This window comes from Amphiura filiformis, unplaced genomic scaffold (genome assembly GCF_039555335.1).
Source record: "Amphiura filiformis unplaced genomic scaffold, Afil_fr2py scaffold_82, whole genome shotgun sequence".
Classification (NCBI taxonomy): domain Eukaryota; kingdom Metazoa; phylum Echinodermata; class Ophiuroidea; order Amphilepidida; family Amphiuridae; genus Amphiura; species Amphiura filiformis.
Genome location: NW_027305546.1, coordinates 309,240 through 327,185, shown reverse-complemented (window position 1 = coordinate 327,185; position 17,946 = coordinate 309,240). Strand labels below are relative to the sequence as shown.

At 36.9% G+C, this 17,946-nt stretch overlaps 1 protein-coding gene across 1 annotated transcript in view; it reads right to left on the bottom strand.

Moving 5' to 3' along the window:
• LOC140144793 (NLR family CARD domain-containing protein 4-like) overlaps positions 1-17,944 on the bottom strand; it is a 20,183-nt gene extending 2,239 nt beyond the window's left edge. Inside the window, exons 1-2 of the mRNA XM_072166594.1 lie at positions 17,384-17,944; positions 14,223-16,959 (exon numbers count right to left, since the gene is read on the bottom strand). Coding sequence (XP_072022695.1) covers positions 14,318-16,959; positions 17,384-17,699 — 2,958 coding nt within the window. The 5' untranslated portion in view covers positions 17,700-17,944 and the 3' untranslated portion in view covers positions 14,223-14,317. The remainder of the gene's footprint in view (positions 1-14,222; positions 16,960-17,383) is intronic.
• Positions 17,945-17,946: the final 2 nt, after the last annotated feature.

The following is a 17,946-nucleotide window of genomic DNA, read 5'->3' as shown; positions in this document are numbered from 1 at the left end:
TAAAAAAAAAATTTTTGACAATTTTCGCCTATTTTGGAGCTAAAAAAGTGAAAATTGCTCTTAAAAGGGCACGTCGTTGCTTTAATATTCAAGTTGTTATTTAAAAATAAATTATATCATAATAAAGCCTCATCCATGTTCTATCTACTAACGAAGTTGTGTTTTGAGATTCGTTTTTTAAATATCGATTTCGGAACTGGCAACACTGCAAGTTTTTCAAATTTGAAAAATGCCATTTTTTTACCAATTTTGGCGATACAAAAAAATAACTTTCGCGCTCACCTAGGATTTTGTCGTTATGGTTATTGGTAGACTTAACCTTGCCCCCAATATATCTAATAAGAACAGCTTGGGGAAATGTATTTCTCTAAGGACGGTGTTGCCAGAAAAACATGCATTCTCTAAAAATTAAAAAATTTCATAAAAGGAAAATTGTCTGTAATTTGCCCCGAATTCAGTACATTTGATGTAATGAATTGTATGTAGAGTCACAATATCATCATGGACAACTACTTTCTATGTTTCAAAACAATAAAACAAGTTTAATTTCCATGCAGTGTTGCCAGATGGGTAAAATTATGAAAGGCGCATTCTGCAAAATACGGTATATAGGACACGTTTTTTTATGTATGATAAACAATTTCTTTGATGATGCATCTAAAATACAATTAAATTATAATAAATTATGATATGACCCATCAGTTGTGAATGTGTAACATAGTGTTGCCAGATGTCAAATACTAGCAGACATAGGAGGATTCTGTAAAAAATACACCATACATGCCATACACTCTCAGAGCTTTTTAACACCATGTACTTTACTTGACCACTTTAACATTGACATAATCTTTCCAGTAAACATGTTTACAAATTAAGAAATTGTAACTTGATTTCTTTAATATTGGGTCCTTTATATAGTGTTGTCAATTTTCATTTCCATTTCAGATATTGCTGAAAAGTTCTACTTGGCCATGCATTCATATCTTATCAATACACATGCAGTCTTTACCAATGTTCCATTATCATTATTGATTATATGGCCAGGTATTTGATCAAAAAGTGTTCCCAGAACATAAATTTGAGTTTATCAGGACATTCTTGATGTGTGTCCCTATACTAACACTCCAACAATATGATTTTGAGACAAGGCTCATTATCAAATCACATTTCCTGTATTTGACGTATATGCATAATTAAATTCGTTTGCTGTTTTATGACACAATCATGCCTTTTTGCCTATTCCTGCGACAGTTGAATAAGCACACTTATCTTGAATTAAAACGTAACAAGTGGTTTGTGAAGAATGATATCATCCATATGACAGTTTTTAGACAAAAACATCAGGTTCATCCAAACACACAAGATTACACATTCTTACTAACACTTTGTAAATGTTTAAAAATTGAACATACCATGTTTAATGTCTAAATTGCTGAAACACGATCAATCAATATATTAAACATAATTTAGTGTGTAAACGTGTTTACAAAGTGAGATCAAGCAAGAGATGGTTTTGCTAGTTATAATAAGTTCTACATCGAGGTAACGATGTTCCAAGTTCAAAGTTTTGTCTTAAATGTTTCCTTGGCAAGAACAATTCTTCACAATCTCTGTAAGTTTTTTCTCATACTCTCCTTTTCTCCGCTTGTCGCGTATATCACTGCAGTCAACGTCTAAATCATGGCATACATCTTTAAGAAGTTTCATACTGAGACTACTTATTTTTTGGGTGTTTACTAGATCGCAGATGTCGTGAGTGTGTGACATAATTGGATGTTTCAGTCCAACTTCATCAAGAACGTCCAATAACAGTGCTCCTGTCTCCTCTGTAAGTCCCACTTCCTCTTCTTGAACATCTTCCACTGTTGTTGGAGCAAGGCCTTTGGATTTGACAGAAAGACGACTGAAATAGCTTGCTATCTGTTGTGGTGACATAAATTCTGATGATGTAAACATTCTTTGCCCGTGTTGGTTCTTCTTAAATCGCATTTCCTTTGCTACCGTACTGGGGTCGCACTTTTTCCCCGTCACTTGTCCTTTATTGAAGTGCTCATTTAAAAATTGTTTCTGGTTTTCATTGAAACGTTTTGTGGGTTTTCTTTTTTGAAGAGCCCAACCTCTTGGAAGTCCTTGTTCTTTCTCTGTAGTAGTTTGGCTTTGGATTTGTTCCTCAGACCTTATTACAGGTATATTACTTGTACCTGACTCCAGTTTCTCCCCATATAAAAGTTTTGCCTTGTCATGGAAGGTTAACTTGTCTGTGGCTCTGGTATGTTTGCCATATATTAGATGACGGTCCAAGTTTGCAACCCTGCGAAATGACATCACACACCCCTCCTCTGGGCATGAAAAGAGATAAGTTGGGTCCTGTGGGCAATCCTCAATGCTTGCCGAGGTTTCCTCTCTCTGACTAGCAGTAACGGTTTGTTGCCTTGGTTGAACTACCTTGAAAACACATCTTGGATTCTGAGTACCAACCAGGACCTTCAACTGTGGTGCTTTCTTTCTGTTTAAAGTTTGGGTAGGAATTAGTGACGGAGTTCCAATATTATATGCCTTCCATCCCAAAATATCCTCTCCTGCATACTCAAAATTTGTCAACTGAGAGATGTTTTCAATAGATGCTACATCTTCTGTCTTCTCTTGGCTTACACAAACAAACGCCTGAACTCCTGCAATACCACCATTGCTGTCAATTGCTTGTTTCATTTGCATAGCTGTCTCTACATCATGACCTTCATTGACGTATAGTCCAATATGGGACTTGATAGTTGCGGCCATCCTATCACACGCCCCCTTCCCCCCTTGAGGTTCAGAGAAGTCTATTCGTTTGCAGCAACTGGGGGCTTCTTGGAGGATCCTGGAGTTGTGATAGCACCCTGCGTTGTCACTCCTATAGAACACCTCCTTCAGCTCTGGACAACAGTCCTGTATTGTATCAACAGCATGCTGCATGATAGAAGAAACTGTAGAGCTGTCCTGTTTGCACTGTTGAAATATGTGCACTAGGGTCTGGGACTCATATGCACCATTACAAAATCTTGTTACATGTGTTATATGCCATGAGATGCCTCGCTTTCCAAACCACTGTGTTTGAGATTCTCTGTACCTCCGGGGTACATACTTCATGGCCCAATCTTGAGTGAAGAGCATGCTCTCTTTACTCGATTTTTCCAGTATGTCCGTCCGTGCCATGTCTTGCTTAGTATATCTTAACTGGTGAGCCTTGAATGCATCTATATCCTGCTTTGCAGTGTCCAGAGTGAATGTCAAGTCATCCTTCACTTCCCATGAAGGTAAAGGGACTGTGTCAACTGCAATTGCTATCTCTGTTATGGTTTCTTTGAGAATTTCGCAACTTTGACAAATTTCATCATGTGTGTGTTGGCAAGTAGTATCTGATTCTGATCCCAAGGAAGGAGTGTTGAAAGCAGTGATCGGCAACTCTAGATGATTCTTCAACATGAACCTATAAAGGAGACAAAAAAAAGACATATTTTGACATATATTCCAAATGCATTTACATGTAGGGGCTAAACTTGAAAAATATTTACTTAATTTTCATTTTAAACAGTTTTCCTCACCTTGTAGTCACTGGTGAGGTATTGCTTTGATGTACGAAGCAGCACGTTCTGTTGCTTTCCCCATTCGCCACTCATACCAAGTTCCACCAATCTGTCAACAATGCTGTGGAGATCAAGATATGCACGTCCATCTGAAAATCAAGTAAAAAAGTGGCAAATTTAGTTATAAAATAGGGTTAGGAAACTGTAATAGCAGACAGTAAAATACTCTTTCATAAACTCAAAATCTTATGCTCAATTGTTATTTATACTTACTCTGTACAGCATAGTAATCTAGTCCCTGTAAGGATTTCCTTATCGATGCGCTGCATTCCATTAGAATTGTCCTCAATGTGGTCCTGCGGATTGGTGCAAATCCTGTCTCAATGCAGTATTGTTCGTACTGTAAGATGATTCTTTCGGGGATCATTGTCCGTATAACATTAGGCACTTTCAGCATTTCCCTGTTGACAGTTTGAGGATTTTTCTCCAAACGGTAGGTCTTGCACAACATGACCACTTGTGATGAAAGTCAGGAAATGATCAAGTTTTGAGATGTCAATTTTCATTCTTGGTGTGTGTGGGGGTGAAACTGGTACTCCTCTTCCGTGTTCCATTGCGTGCTTTCTAGCAATGGACACTTTGTATCTGGGATTAGAGTTTGTAGTTGAGGTACAGTGAGTTTGTCTGCCATGATAGACAGAATTTGTCTTTTAGTGTCCCATGTTGCAGCATTATGGTAACATTCTACAAGTCCAGTAATGATTTCAGATTGAACCAGGTCCAAATCTATTCCAAGGCATTTGTTGACGATGTTTGATTGTTGAAGCTCCATCCACAATTTATCGGCTTCACCCGGGGTCATAATGTTCAATACTGTCCCAATTACTTCCCCCACTTGTTTCAGATGGCGTCGCTTGGTCCTGGGCTGTGTTTCCTCCCAAGAGGATGTGAGAGCAACTGGTTTTTCTACACCACAAGATGCTAGAAATTTGTCAAGCAGCAATTTGGAGGTTACATCACCTAATGTTTCACTAGATTCTGTCTCACTTGAAGCAGATGAAGGTTTGTAGCCTGGTGTTTCTGGGGGTACATGTTCTTCACCACGTGATTCTCCACTGCTGTCTAGAGCTTCCTCTCGTTCTTCACTCTCCTATAGCACAGAAAAAAATTGGATGATTCGTTTAACAAAAATGAAATGCGAAATTTGATTTATCTGTGTTTTAATCCATTAGTATTATATATATTAGTATAAAGGCGGAATGAAAGAAATAAGTATTTACAATATTCAAGGCTGCAATTTTCTCCGTAATGTCCAGGGCTGCTGCTTGTGATTCTCCTGGTTGGTCTTTCAAGATACTCTCAGCTTCCAAGCTAGTCCTACAGGTTTTACATACAGCTGAAAGAGTAAAAATAAGTCCATTAGACTCTCAACAATGACGATAATAAACTTTCAAGGGATCGGATAGCAACATTTGCACAGTATTTTTGTGGGGCATGAGAGCACATCAGATACAATAAATACGAGGAATGACCTTCTGATATCAAATTTATTTATTTATTTGTTTGAAATTTTATGGCAAATATTAAAAATTGATATGTTTGACATTTAACAGTCCTTAAACTTTATCTAAGAAGGATATGTACTCAACGTGTATGTACCTGGGTGGAAAAACCATCTATTGTTTGAAATTTGTGACCTTTATTATTGAAGATGTGCCACACTATTTAAAGAAAATCAAACATTATCAGGACATTCCTCTCATTCAGAATACAAACGGTGCTATCCGATCCCTTAAAAGATGTATCCATCTGATATCTATATAGGCAAAACGTCAACATGCTAGAAATGAATGGATTAAATAATAATTTAAACACACGTTTTCGGTCTATAGATTTTGGACTATGACAGGAAATTTATAACTAAATATTATATTATGAGGTATTTTAATCACAATTTTGTGACTTAAGCAATTCATATCGCAGTAGGTTTGGACTTAAATTGACTACTTTAGTTACAAACAAACACAACCATTATACGCTTATGTAAATAGGCCCATATGCCTAATTTTAAATATATTTCTTGTTAAATCATGGTTAAATTAAATTTGAAGGTTGTGTGACTGACTATTAATTGATTAATCTTAAGTACTGCTTAGTCAATAGAGTGGTAGAAAATGACACAATAATGCAAAATGATGAAATTATCTGTACTGGTAAATATTCTTAGCAAAAAAGAGAAACAAACCTTAGTATTCGCAAGTATTAAATTAGGCCTATTTTTATCGAAATTAAAAACCACAACAAAAATTGAAGGCCTATATAGGCCTATAGGTCTATATATTTCATACTTATTTACACGTGCATGTACATTTCAGCTGTTTGTACCATAAATATTTATAACTTTTTGAACTGCTAGAAGATGAAATAAAAATTATATAATAGGCCTTAATTTATTCATTTACGTCTCAAGTTATTCAACATGTTATATTCACAAATTGAGCATGTGCAAACGAATGATATCTTATATTGCTTATACCTCTGCACTCCCGCAAAGGGATTATGTTTATGTTTGATTTTTCTGCCAAGAGAATTATTTATAAATGGAAATTGAAAGTAACCAATGTAGTAAAAATTTAATGTTATATAAATTAACAATAAATCAAAACATAAATACCTGATCCAATGGGAACCAGAATCTTGATGGTTTCCATAATCTTTTTAGATTGGAAAAACCCCAGTCCTCTGTCACCAATAACAAATTTCTTAGAGGTGCTCCTGTGGCCTGCAATTTCATCTGGTACTTGGCATCGTTTAATTCTCGATCTCCAGTAAATCCCCAAGTTTCCTCTATGTGCAGGGCAAATTGTCAAATGCAAATAACTGCTACAGTCAAATATTCCAACTCTTGCTAGAATTAATGACGCTTCCGATGTTATTGAAGGTGGCACTCGTAATTGCTCCAAGTGTGAAGTTATATCATTATCGCATGAGTTTAAAGATACAATAGAGTTTCCATGTTTTTGAAATCTCGGATGTGACCCACAGTCGGTACCAGTCATCACATAAAATGAACAAGCCATTATGACAGTTTTGATTATACGAAGAAGAAACATTTATATGTAGGCCTACATACATAAGAGCAACTGCAAAAGTTTACTTCTACATCTACATGTACTATGACTATTTTGAGACATTCAGCTCAGGTCAGTGTGCTTAGCTTGAAGCACCAATACTGACTGGCCTGAGCATGGTTTGACCAATTCTTCTATTGTACATGCAATTTTATAATGTAAACAACCCATGCATTTTTGATTTTTCATAACATTAGCAATTTCTAAGGCAAACATATTTTGCTTGACCATGGGTCAAGTTGACCAGTATAATGTAAACAAATCCCAGCCAAATATAAACAATGTCTGAGTCTGATGACCCCTTTCAGACAAGCAATAGATTGAATGATTTTATAGAAGGGATATTATCATATTGATGATAACTGGGGTATGTGTATAATGCCCAGGTATATAGGCCTAAATGAAAAAAGTTTCTTAATGATCCAAGACATCAAAACATTACGATATTTTATGTTGAGAATATAATTCACAAAATAAAAATGATACATGATGATATTTATAAATCAAATGCCGGGATCAAATGTAAATTTGTGTATTTTTAACACTATTTTGAAAGTCACAAAATACATATAACAAACTAAATGAAACTCAGATTAAATGAGTCACATAAAGACATTGTAGTTTGTGAATTCACGTGAATATATCTTTTCTATATACCTTTTGGCATCTGGCAACACTGTATGATGAACTTTTTTGTTTCCAAACATTCAAAAGAGGTGATTACTGATTATGATAAAATGACTTATGATAATACACCATATTATCATAGATTCATACATGAAAACTTGACTATTTGGGCTATTTTGCTGAATGTAGCTTTCATAATTTTGGGCATCTGGCAACACCGCATTAAAATTAAACTTCATTTATTGTTTCCAAACATTCAAAATAGTTGACCATGATGATAAAAGTGACTCTACATACAACTCATTGCATCACATGTGCTAAATCCACTGCTAATTGCAGCAAATTTTCCTTTTATGAGAATTTTGGATTTTTACAAAATGTATGTTTTTCTGGCAACACCATCCTTAGAGAAATACATTTCCCCAAGCTGTTCTTATTAGATATGTTGGGGGCAAGGTATGGTCTACCAATAACCGTAACGTCAAATTCCTAGGTGAGCGCGAAAGTTATTTTTTCGTATCGCCAAAATAGGTAAAAAAATGACATTTTTCAAATTTGAAAATCTTGCAGTGTTGCCAGATCCAAAATCGATATTTAAGAAAGGAATTTGCAAACCCTACTTCGTTAGTAAAAAGAACAAGGATATGGCTTTTTTATGATACAATTGATTTTTAAATACCAACTTGTATATTAAGGTAACGACGCACCCTTTTAAGGGCAATTTTCACTTTTTTAAGGTTCAAAATAGGCGAAAATTGTCAAAAACACAAACCGGGCCGTTGCCATGGCAACGGACTTCAGCTGAATTTTAAAAATGCATTTTTGTAACCTTCAACCAAAGTCCTTTCACCTCAGCAAGAAAAAAATTTTTGACCGTGGCCAACCCTACTAAATAAATATCTGATATTGCACTTAAGTACGTTGGCTCCCTTTACAGAGTTGTTTACATTCTTGAGACTCTCCAAATTTACTCCGGCTTGAAGATCAACCTAGATAAATCAGAGTTGCTCCCTTTAGGTTTGTATAGGGAAAATCCTCCTGATCTAAACAATGATGATTTACATTTTACTACCAATCCTGTTCGTCTATTGGGTGTATTTTTTAGTTCTGATCTGAGCAATATTTTTGAATTAAATTTCGTTCCAAAACTTAAAAAGCTCAAGGAAATCTTAAGAATTTGGTCGATAAGCGATTTAAATCAAATTGGTAAAATTACAATTGTTAAATCCTTGGGTCTTTCTCAATAATTTTGTTTTTTGTTTTCTGTCTTACCTAAACCACCTGATAATTTTTTGAAGGAGGTGGACTCGATAATATTTAAATTTATTTGGTCTGGAAAACCAGATACGAGCAGTAGAAAGTCCATCATTGGTGACTATGAGAAAGTGGGCCTTAAGATGGTTCAGTTATTAATGGGCTTAAAGTGGCTTGGGTTAAACGTCTCTTGGATGTGAACAACAATGGTAAATGGAAGGGGTTTTATATGAAACAGGTTGGTGGTAATCATTTTTGGGAATGTAACACTAAACCAGAGGAGAAATGTATTAAGCTTATTAAGAATGTGCTTATTGGTGAAATCCTCAATGCTTGGTGTACAATATTACTTATGATTCTTCTTCAAGTCATTTTAGACATCAAATATATGGAACAATTCATCTATTGTTATCGCCCAAAACACTGTTTACAAAAAAGTCTGGCATGAGAAAGGTATTAAATTTATTTCTGATATTTAAAATGAATTTTAAATGATCATGATGATATGCTTGCTCTTATCTGTTCCTCAAAGAAGGTCGCAAATTGGTTCACAAAATTTGCGTTGACAAGTTATTTAACTTAAACTTTAAGACGCCCAAAGCCGAGGCCAAATGGGCTGTCTTTCGTGATGATATGAATTTAAATTGGAACGATATTTACAGGATTCCCTTGTCTTCCTCTACCTCCTATCAACCAAACTTAGGTATTTTCAATTCAAAATTCTGCATAGAATTATAGGTATAAATGAAAATCTGTTTAAATATGGTTATGTTGATTCAAATCTTTGTACATTTTGAAATAAGGAGTTAGAAAATACCCCGCATTTATTTTGGCAATGTGGTACTTCGGCTCAATTTTAGAAGAAGGTTCAAGATAATATCTATAAAAAATAATAATAACACATTGCAAACAATAAAGGTGAAATGTATGAATGGAATAAAAGATGGAACTCTGTAAATATGTAATAACTGTTACTTTCATCAATGTAATATTATTGTACTTCATTTGTTTTGTATAATTGTGGCTAATATAACTATGTATAACTGAGATTATGTTTGATAAATAAATGCACAAGGCACCTTGTGTGCTCTGTGGAAAGATAAAAAAGCTTTTAAGTATTAAATTGTCAAACACGTTTATCATGTATATGGTATTTTCAAACAAGAACAACGCTTCGGACATTTTTGCTTTCAAACACAGTCCAATTATTTCGGAGTAAAATGCTTCAATTGTCACACTATAATACCTAATTAGCTTCGTATGGAATTTTGTTGTCTGTGATTTAGTGATGGTATTTTAAACGACATAAATATACGGTGTGTCGAAAGTCCGTTCCGCCTATATTGCGACTTCCCCTGGGGCATAGCATCAATATAGGAAGTACCCCCTCTATTTATTTGCCTTTGGGCTACTAGCTGCAATGAACCCTAAGGCTCATTGCAGCGAAAAAAATATGATGGCCGTTGTACTAGATTTTTAGAGCTAATTTTGTATGTTTTGACAGATTTAAAGGTCTGCAAACCTTGATTTTCAATGGAAAAACAACAATAACCGAGGTTTGCAAACTTTCGGAGGTTATCGACCATAAAAAGACAACAACTTCAAATAAATTGCTAAGTGACATTTATATTAATCTAAAACAATAACCAGTAACAAATTTATATCAAATTAATTGTGCAAGTTTAATTTAAAATGGTTTTCTTATGGGGGAGGAACAGACTTATGACACACGGTATATATTAAGAAGTTCATCAAACTAAACTGAGCTCAAAAAGAAACTTATAATTTTGTACAACTTGTGAATCACAATCTCATATCTTAAAATACTGTCAATCAAAATGAACCAAAATTACACACAGGATTACCTTAATAGACCAGGTTAAAACTGAGCTAAGTACCACTTGGAGAACAAGAAATTATCATATGGTTTATCTGGACCAGTTTTGCATGGGGAACAAGAATTTCTTGGGTAAAAAGCCTGTAACCTGAGAACTTTTCCGTGAGGGCGCTTTTTTCAAAATGGCCGCCAAAATACAATATATATGGTTAAATTAGTCACTTTAGGGCATATTTAACCAGATTTTGGATTTTTATTGATAGCAATAATGTACTACTAAGTCAAGTTATTAATATGGAGGTAACAGGAGGTCCCAGCTGAGGGCGCTTTTTTCAAAAGGGCCGCCAAAATCAATGAAAAGACATATTATGGTTAAATTGGTCACTTTAGGGCATATTTAACCACATTTTGGATTTTTATTGATAGCAGTAATATACTACTAAGTCTGGTTATTAATATGAAGATAACAGGAGGTCACAGCTGAGGGCGAGTTTTTCAAAATGGCCGCCAAAATCAATGAAAAGCATATATATTGTTAAATTAGTCACTTAAGTTGTATACTTCATCAGATTTTGGATGTCGTTATTGATAGCGGTAAAGCAGATTATTAATACGAAGGTAATAGGATGTCACAGGCGAGGGTGCTTACATGGTGGTAGTAAAGATATATCTGCAATCTTTTTCTCTTTTAAAAACTTTCGATCAAAGATATCTTCTTCTTCTTTTCTTCTTCCACGGTAAGTGTAACATCAATGATGACAGGCACACTTCAAGTTACGTATGTACAAAGGATCAGGAACGCAGCTTCAAAAACAACAGTGCAAAATATGTACAGTGCGCTGTGTGATAAAAACCAGCACTCGGTGGAGGAATATTTGTGCTGGGGGCCCCCCCCCCCCCCCAATGCAGACTTGACAGCATTGAGGGACGACGAGATGGCTGGGTCTGGCTGAAGAAAGTTCCAGTCCTTGGCTGTTATCTGAAAGAAAGAGTGCAGGTAGACCTGGGTGTTGCAGTACTGAAACTGGAATCTGGAATCATGGCCTCTGGTGTTTGTCACAGATTGGGTAAGGTACTGGTTCCACTGGATGTCCACAAGGTTATATCTGATGCGATACATCATCAGTACCGGCTCTGTTGCCGTCTGGCTTGTAGAGATTGCCACTGGAGGTTTTGCAGAATAGCAGACACATTGCTCCTCCTGTCATAGTCACTGGTGACATAGCGAGCACACCTGCGCTGGACTTGATCAAGTCTCTTTATGTTCTTTTGGGATCCCAGACAGGTGCTGCATATTCAACTATAGGCTGACATAAGTGGTGTATACTGCTTCTTTGGTCTTGCGTATGCAGTGACTGAAATTGCGACTGAGAAATGCACGGGTGGAGTTGGCTTTCTTAAAGATGCTGTCGTTGTGGGTGTTGAAACTGAGTTTGGAGTCAATGTGGACGCCCAGATACCTGGCAGAATCAACTTCCTCAAGTGTGTGGCCATTAATAGAGTATGAGCTCTGGAGGGATTTTTCCTGATATGGATGACTTGGCTTTTTGATGGATGGAATTTCATTGTTGTTCCCACTCCTGCAGATTATCCAAGTCTTTTACTTGCAGTTGCAGACTGTCCTCGTGTGATGTAATTTTTTATACAAGATGCAGTCATCTGCAAAGAGTCGAACCGAGGAGTTCTTGATGCAGGCTAGTAGGTCATTAATAAATATTACAAACAACAACGGCCCGGCTGCCTTGGGTACACCAGAAGTCACTTCCACTTCAGTGCTGAACTGGCCATCAACCACTACTTTTTTGGTTCTATTTGTGAGAAAGTCCGAAACCCACTCCAAGGTTGTTCCTCTGGTACCATAATGCTCTGCTTTCATCGGCAAACGATGACGGGACACCTTATCAAATGCTTTTTCAAAATCAAGCAAGATAAGGTCTGTCTGCCCTCTTATCGTCCAAGCTTCTGGCAATATCATCAATGGTGACAATTAGTTGGGCAAGATAAAAAGATTGCAGATATATCCTTACTACCACCATGCAAGCAGGCGCTGGCGCTTCATATCCTTAGCGCAAATTTCATTGCAAGAGAGTGGAGAACAGCAGATGTCACTGTATGCAATGGTGGAATCATTGTTGACAATGGGTGGAACGAAAACATGGAACCTAAATGGGTTGAAACGGTAATGCGCGCCTGAGGACGTCCAGGAACTATTGGTAGAGAATAACTATGAAGACTTTTTAGAAAAAAAGCGATTTGAGTGATCCTGAGCTTTAAAACAAAGAGAAATGCATCATTGAAACCATGCACAAATGGACACTTTATAACACTGTAATCAACACTTTCATGACTGTTGCGGCATTCTAGTTTACAAGTTGCTTTTGGGATCTTCTTTAATACATAAAGGCAATTCTGGTAGTCGTCATTGCCGCCATTTTAAATCAGAATCTACTTTTACCACCCTGAGTACTTCATTATATGTTCAAAAAGTCAAAGACAACTATTACTTTTTTTCTACTTCAGTAACATTTCCGGACGCTTTTTCGTTGATATCATACTTTCCTTCAATTTTGTCGGCCATTTTGAAAAAAAAAGCACCCTCGCATGTGACATCCCATTACCTTCATATTATTTATCTGACCTAGTAATGCTTTAATACCGCTATCAATAACAACATCCAAAATCTGATGAAGTATACCACTTATAAGTGACTAATTCAACAATATATATGCTTTTCATTGATTTGGCGGCCATTTTGAAAAAGGCGCCCTCTGCTGTGACCTCCTGTTACCTTCATATTAATAACCTGACTTAGTAGTACATTATTGCTATCAATAAAAATCCAAAATCTGGTTAAATATGCCCCTACAGTGACTAATTCAGCCATATATATGTTTTTCATTGATTTTGGCGGCCATTTTGAAAAAAGCGCCTCAGCTGTGACCTCCTGTTACCATCATATTAATAACCTGACTTAGTAGTACATTATTGCTATCAATAAAAATCCAAAATCTGGTTAAATATGCCCTAAAGTGACTAATTTAACCATATATATTGGATTTTGGTTCTTGTTCTCCAAGTGGTACTTAGCTCAGTTTTAACCTGGTCTTAATACTTTACTCAAGACACATGTCAGTAACCAAGCAGTTGTCCAACTGACACAACAGCAAAATGCACTATCATGGGACAGCTTCCTGGACTTCCTTCACTTTCACAGCCCAACATTTAGCACCAGGACAAAAAATCTGGGGGAATGCACACAAGATCCTTGCACAGATGATAAAACGGTGCCGCTTTCTGCTTTTCATACATTTTTTTCATGAAACAGGGCTGGGCTGTGAATGTGGTCCAGGAAGCTGTCCCATGTCAGTGCATTTTGCTGTTGTGTCAGTTGGATAACTGCTTGGTTACTGACATGTGTTAAGAGTAGAGTATTGAAGTAAATCTGTGTATAATTTTGGTTCAATTTGATGGACAGGATTTCAAGATATGACCTTGTGAAAAATTATAAGTTTCTTTTTGAGCTCAGTTTATATTTACATTTTGCTTTTTTATTTATTTCTTTGACTCAGGTTTCAATATGTAACTCGGTGTTTGCCGTACAAATACGACGTCGTCGTGAGAATGTTGCATCAGCTCTTATTGTTAATTGCAATGTTGACAAAATATGAGAATTAATCATTGTTTCAGAAAAGAAAATAAGAAACAAACTCACAAAATGTGAACCAAACCCTATAAACAAATCAAGGTGAGTAAAGGTTAAAGACAAATTCAAGATGATATTATAATGAATAAGTAAATTATATGTACCCTAGTATAGTGTCTTTCATTCTCCGGCAAAGCTTCACAAGGTCACTAAAATCATCTCTCTGAAGGGCAATGCGAAATAGTTCGAGCTCCTCGAGTTAATTAATTTTCTGTAGCTTCGTCTTGAAGTACTTCCAGGTGCCGCTGTTGACTTGTGGTGGTGTGTTTCCGTAAGTAGACAATGATGGTGCGTTTCCGTAAGTAGACAAATGAAGCATATGCAAGTCAGGTAGTGATTGCATCACATCAGCTACACTCATCATCAAGTCATCTGGATATTGGCTACCGTAGATATTCAGGATTTGTAATCGAGACAAATGACGCATAACCCACATCAGCTGATTATGATGTAGCCTGCTTAGACCAGCCACACTGATGCCGAGTTCTTGCAATAACATGGCTGTAGGTAGTTGCTTAATAAGCTGTGATGCAATATCATTATTAATATGGTTGTGGTTTATAGTCAGTTGTAACAGCCGTGGTCCAAACTGGTAAAGGTTCTTCACAAATACCGCCATGTCGTCGTGTGATGCCCATAAATGGCTAACATCGAGAATTTTCAGTGCGTGCATGGATGGCAGTGATTCTGCTAGGGCCGACAAGGTCCTATTTGATTTGTTATAAGACACATCCATTTCACTCAGATGTGGCATCTTCTTGATTTCTAATGTCAATCGCTCCATTTGATTTTCATTCATACCACTTTGCTGCACACGCAGTTTTAGTAATTGTGATAGATATCCTTCCTGAATCATTGTTAGCAGGTGTTCTATATTTGATTCGTCTACGTTGAATTCTGTAATGTCGAATACTTCCAAATGAATATGTTTCAAGCTGTCTACAATGGGTCTGATATTGGATTCATGTGAAGATGGTAAACCTTCACATGCTTGCCACAGCTGAATATAATACATCATTTCAGCAGGTGAATGTGAAGCAACATTCCTGTATACACTATTCATATTTGGATGTTTTTCTATATATTCTTCACATATACCACGAATCACACTGATTGGGATATTTTTTATTTCTTTTTGCACGCTACTGCGAATATCATTGAAAGGTCCTGCAGCATGTCCTACTCCATCTGCGACATGCGCTGATGGCATCAGTCTAATGGATCGAATGTAACCAGCTTGCGAATGCGACAGGTAGTATCCCAGTGCTACAGCTGTCAATGCTGATATGCCAATGAAGAAGACTTTACCCTCTGGGAAGAGATCATTCAGTAAATGACTGAGCTTGCCTTTATTTCTTGCTTCATAATTACATCGCAGACACATATCAAGGAAATGTTGGACGGTTAGTATTTCTTCCCATTCTAGCTCTCCCATGACATATCTCAAAATCAATGGCTTCATTTCAGATTCAAATATTTGCATGAGTCTGCATATGATCATAGCGGCTGCTTTGATATTAGTACTGCATGCAAATTGCATGATGAGTTGTACGCTAAGTACATCCTGGACAGTTCTCACTTCATGTAGTTTTGACAATAAATCGTCTGGATTTTCATCAGCAAGGCTTGCTAAGAATTTCCCTGCACATTTCTCACCACATGTCTTGTGGAAAAATGACAGCGATGTTTCCTTGCGGTTAGTAAGAACAGATGTCCTAGTTTCCTGTTGGCAAATCAATCCAATTTGGCAAGCTAGCTCAACATCGTCAGAGCTTTCAGCCTCATCAAGTGAGAATACAGTGCGATTTTCTGGGGGCCAAAATCCACGCAGAGCCATTTGACCCATTCGTAATACCACTTGTTGAATATCCTCATCGGACATGTTTCCCGCCTCCTCGTGCAGCTTCTCCCGATAATGCTGGTACATGATATTGATGATCGCATCAAATAGTTGACTGATTTTACGTGGCAGATCTTTCTCCTTTATCTCTAGCCAGTAAATACAAACTAAAAGAGCCATAAGTGGTTTCGAGGCAATTTCATCTACTAACGGATTTTGATCCAAGTGCTCAATCAAAGAATCTCCTAGATTCTTTTTTTGATGGAAGAATTTTCTGACGTACCCTCTAACATCTTCCTTGTTGAATCCAATTAGCTCAAGTTGAGTAAATGTTTTACACATTCTTGTTATTTCTGCAATTCGCCATGGACGGGTCGTCACAAGTACTCTGCAAGGTGACATGACTCTGCCTTTGAGGAGTTCTACGATGTTACCGCAGCTCTCTACTTGATTAAACAGTCCTCTATCGGATTCGTCCACAGCGTCAAGTATAACGATGACCCTGTCTCCATATCTGTGGATCAGACTTCGAATCTGATCTGGTGTTATTGTAGTATCTCTAGGAAAGATCTGATTCAGAATGATGCTTTCAAGGTTTGATGTATGATCAATCCATCTCATGTTGATTACAAAGAGCAGGGTGATGTCTCGAAGTGGAGATCCTTCCAGCTGCGTCGCCCAATCATAGGCAATCTTAGCGGTTAATGTGGTCTTACCCAAACCTGCTGGAGCAGAGAGCAACAATTTCATATAGATATAACCTTCACGTGTTCTTCGTGTAAACATCTCATCATAAGAACTAATTGGCATCTTCACAGCACGGCAAGGTTTCGGAAGATTTATTTCTATGGACACTTTTGTGTAAATGTCTTGTAGGTCGACACACGAATCGAAATCTCCGGGAAATAATGGTATTTTGCAGAGAGAATTGATGTAGTAGGCACGAAGCTGCTTCTGGCATCCCATCAAGATTTCATCTGGTGCTTCTTCTGTTTTAGACTCTAAAATTAAACAAAATGCATTGTACAGTGCTGGAATGCTGTATATTATGGTTTCTTTTATTTACAACTAACCTGTTAACAATACTATAACAATACTGCATTCACCAATTGTTGCTTGTGGTAATTCAAAGTATGAAATCATCCACCAATAAATTTAAATCAAATGTTTGTGATATCATTACTTAAGCGAATATTGTAAATTTAAACAATTTGTCATTTTATTGCTGTTTTTTAATTGTTTTTTATTTTTAGATATTGCTCATGAATTGCTCGTGTCTCAACATACATAAAAATAAATTTAGTGCAGTTTGACGATATCGTCTTGTAAAAAGGCAGATAATACTAGTTTAAAGTATGTTAACGTCTCATCTTGACTTCATAATAATCCCATAATTAGACCATTTTTGTATTTGTTTAGACTCACCACTCTCAATGAGGGTCTTGCTGACGAGGTCAGACGTAACAACTTGCAAGTTGTCTACCTTTCTTGTTAAATCATTTGTTGATTGATGGACTGATTGTAAGTCATGGCGCAGCTTAGTTGTTGCTTGATGCATATCATGGCGCAACTCAGTTGTTTCTTGATGTACATCATGGCGCAACTCAGTTGTTGCTTGGTGCACATCATGGCGTAACTCAGTTGTAGCCTCCTTCACGGACTGCACATCATGGCGCAACTCAGTTGTTGCTTGGTGCACATCATGGCGTAACTCAGTTGTAGCCTCCTTCACGGACTGCATATCATGGCGCAACTCAGTTGTTGCTTGGTGCACATCATGGCGTAACTCAGTTGTAGCCTCCTTCACGGACTGCACATCATGGCGTAACTCAGATGTTGCTTGATTGGCGGACTGCACATCACGGCGTAACTCAGATGTTGCTTGATTGGCGGACTGCACATCACGGCATAACCAAGATGTTGCTTGATTGGCGGACTGCACATCACGGCGTAACTCAGTTGTAAGTTGATGGACAGATTGCAATTCC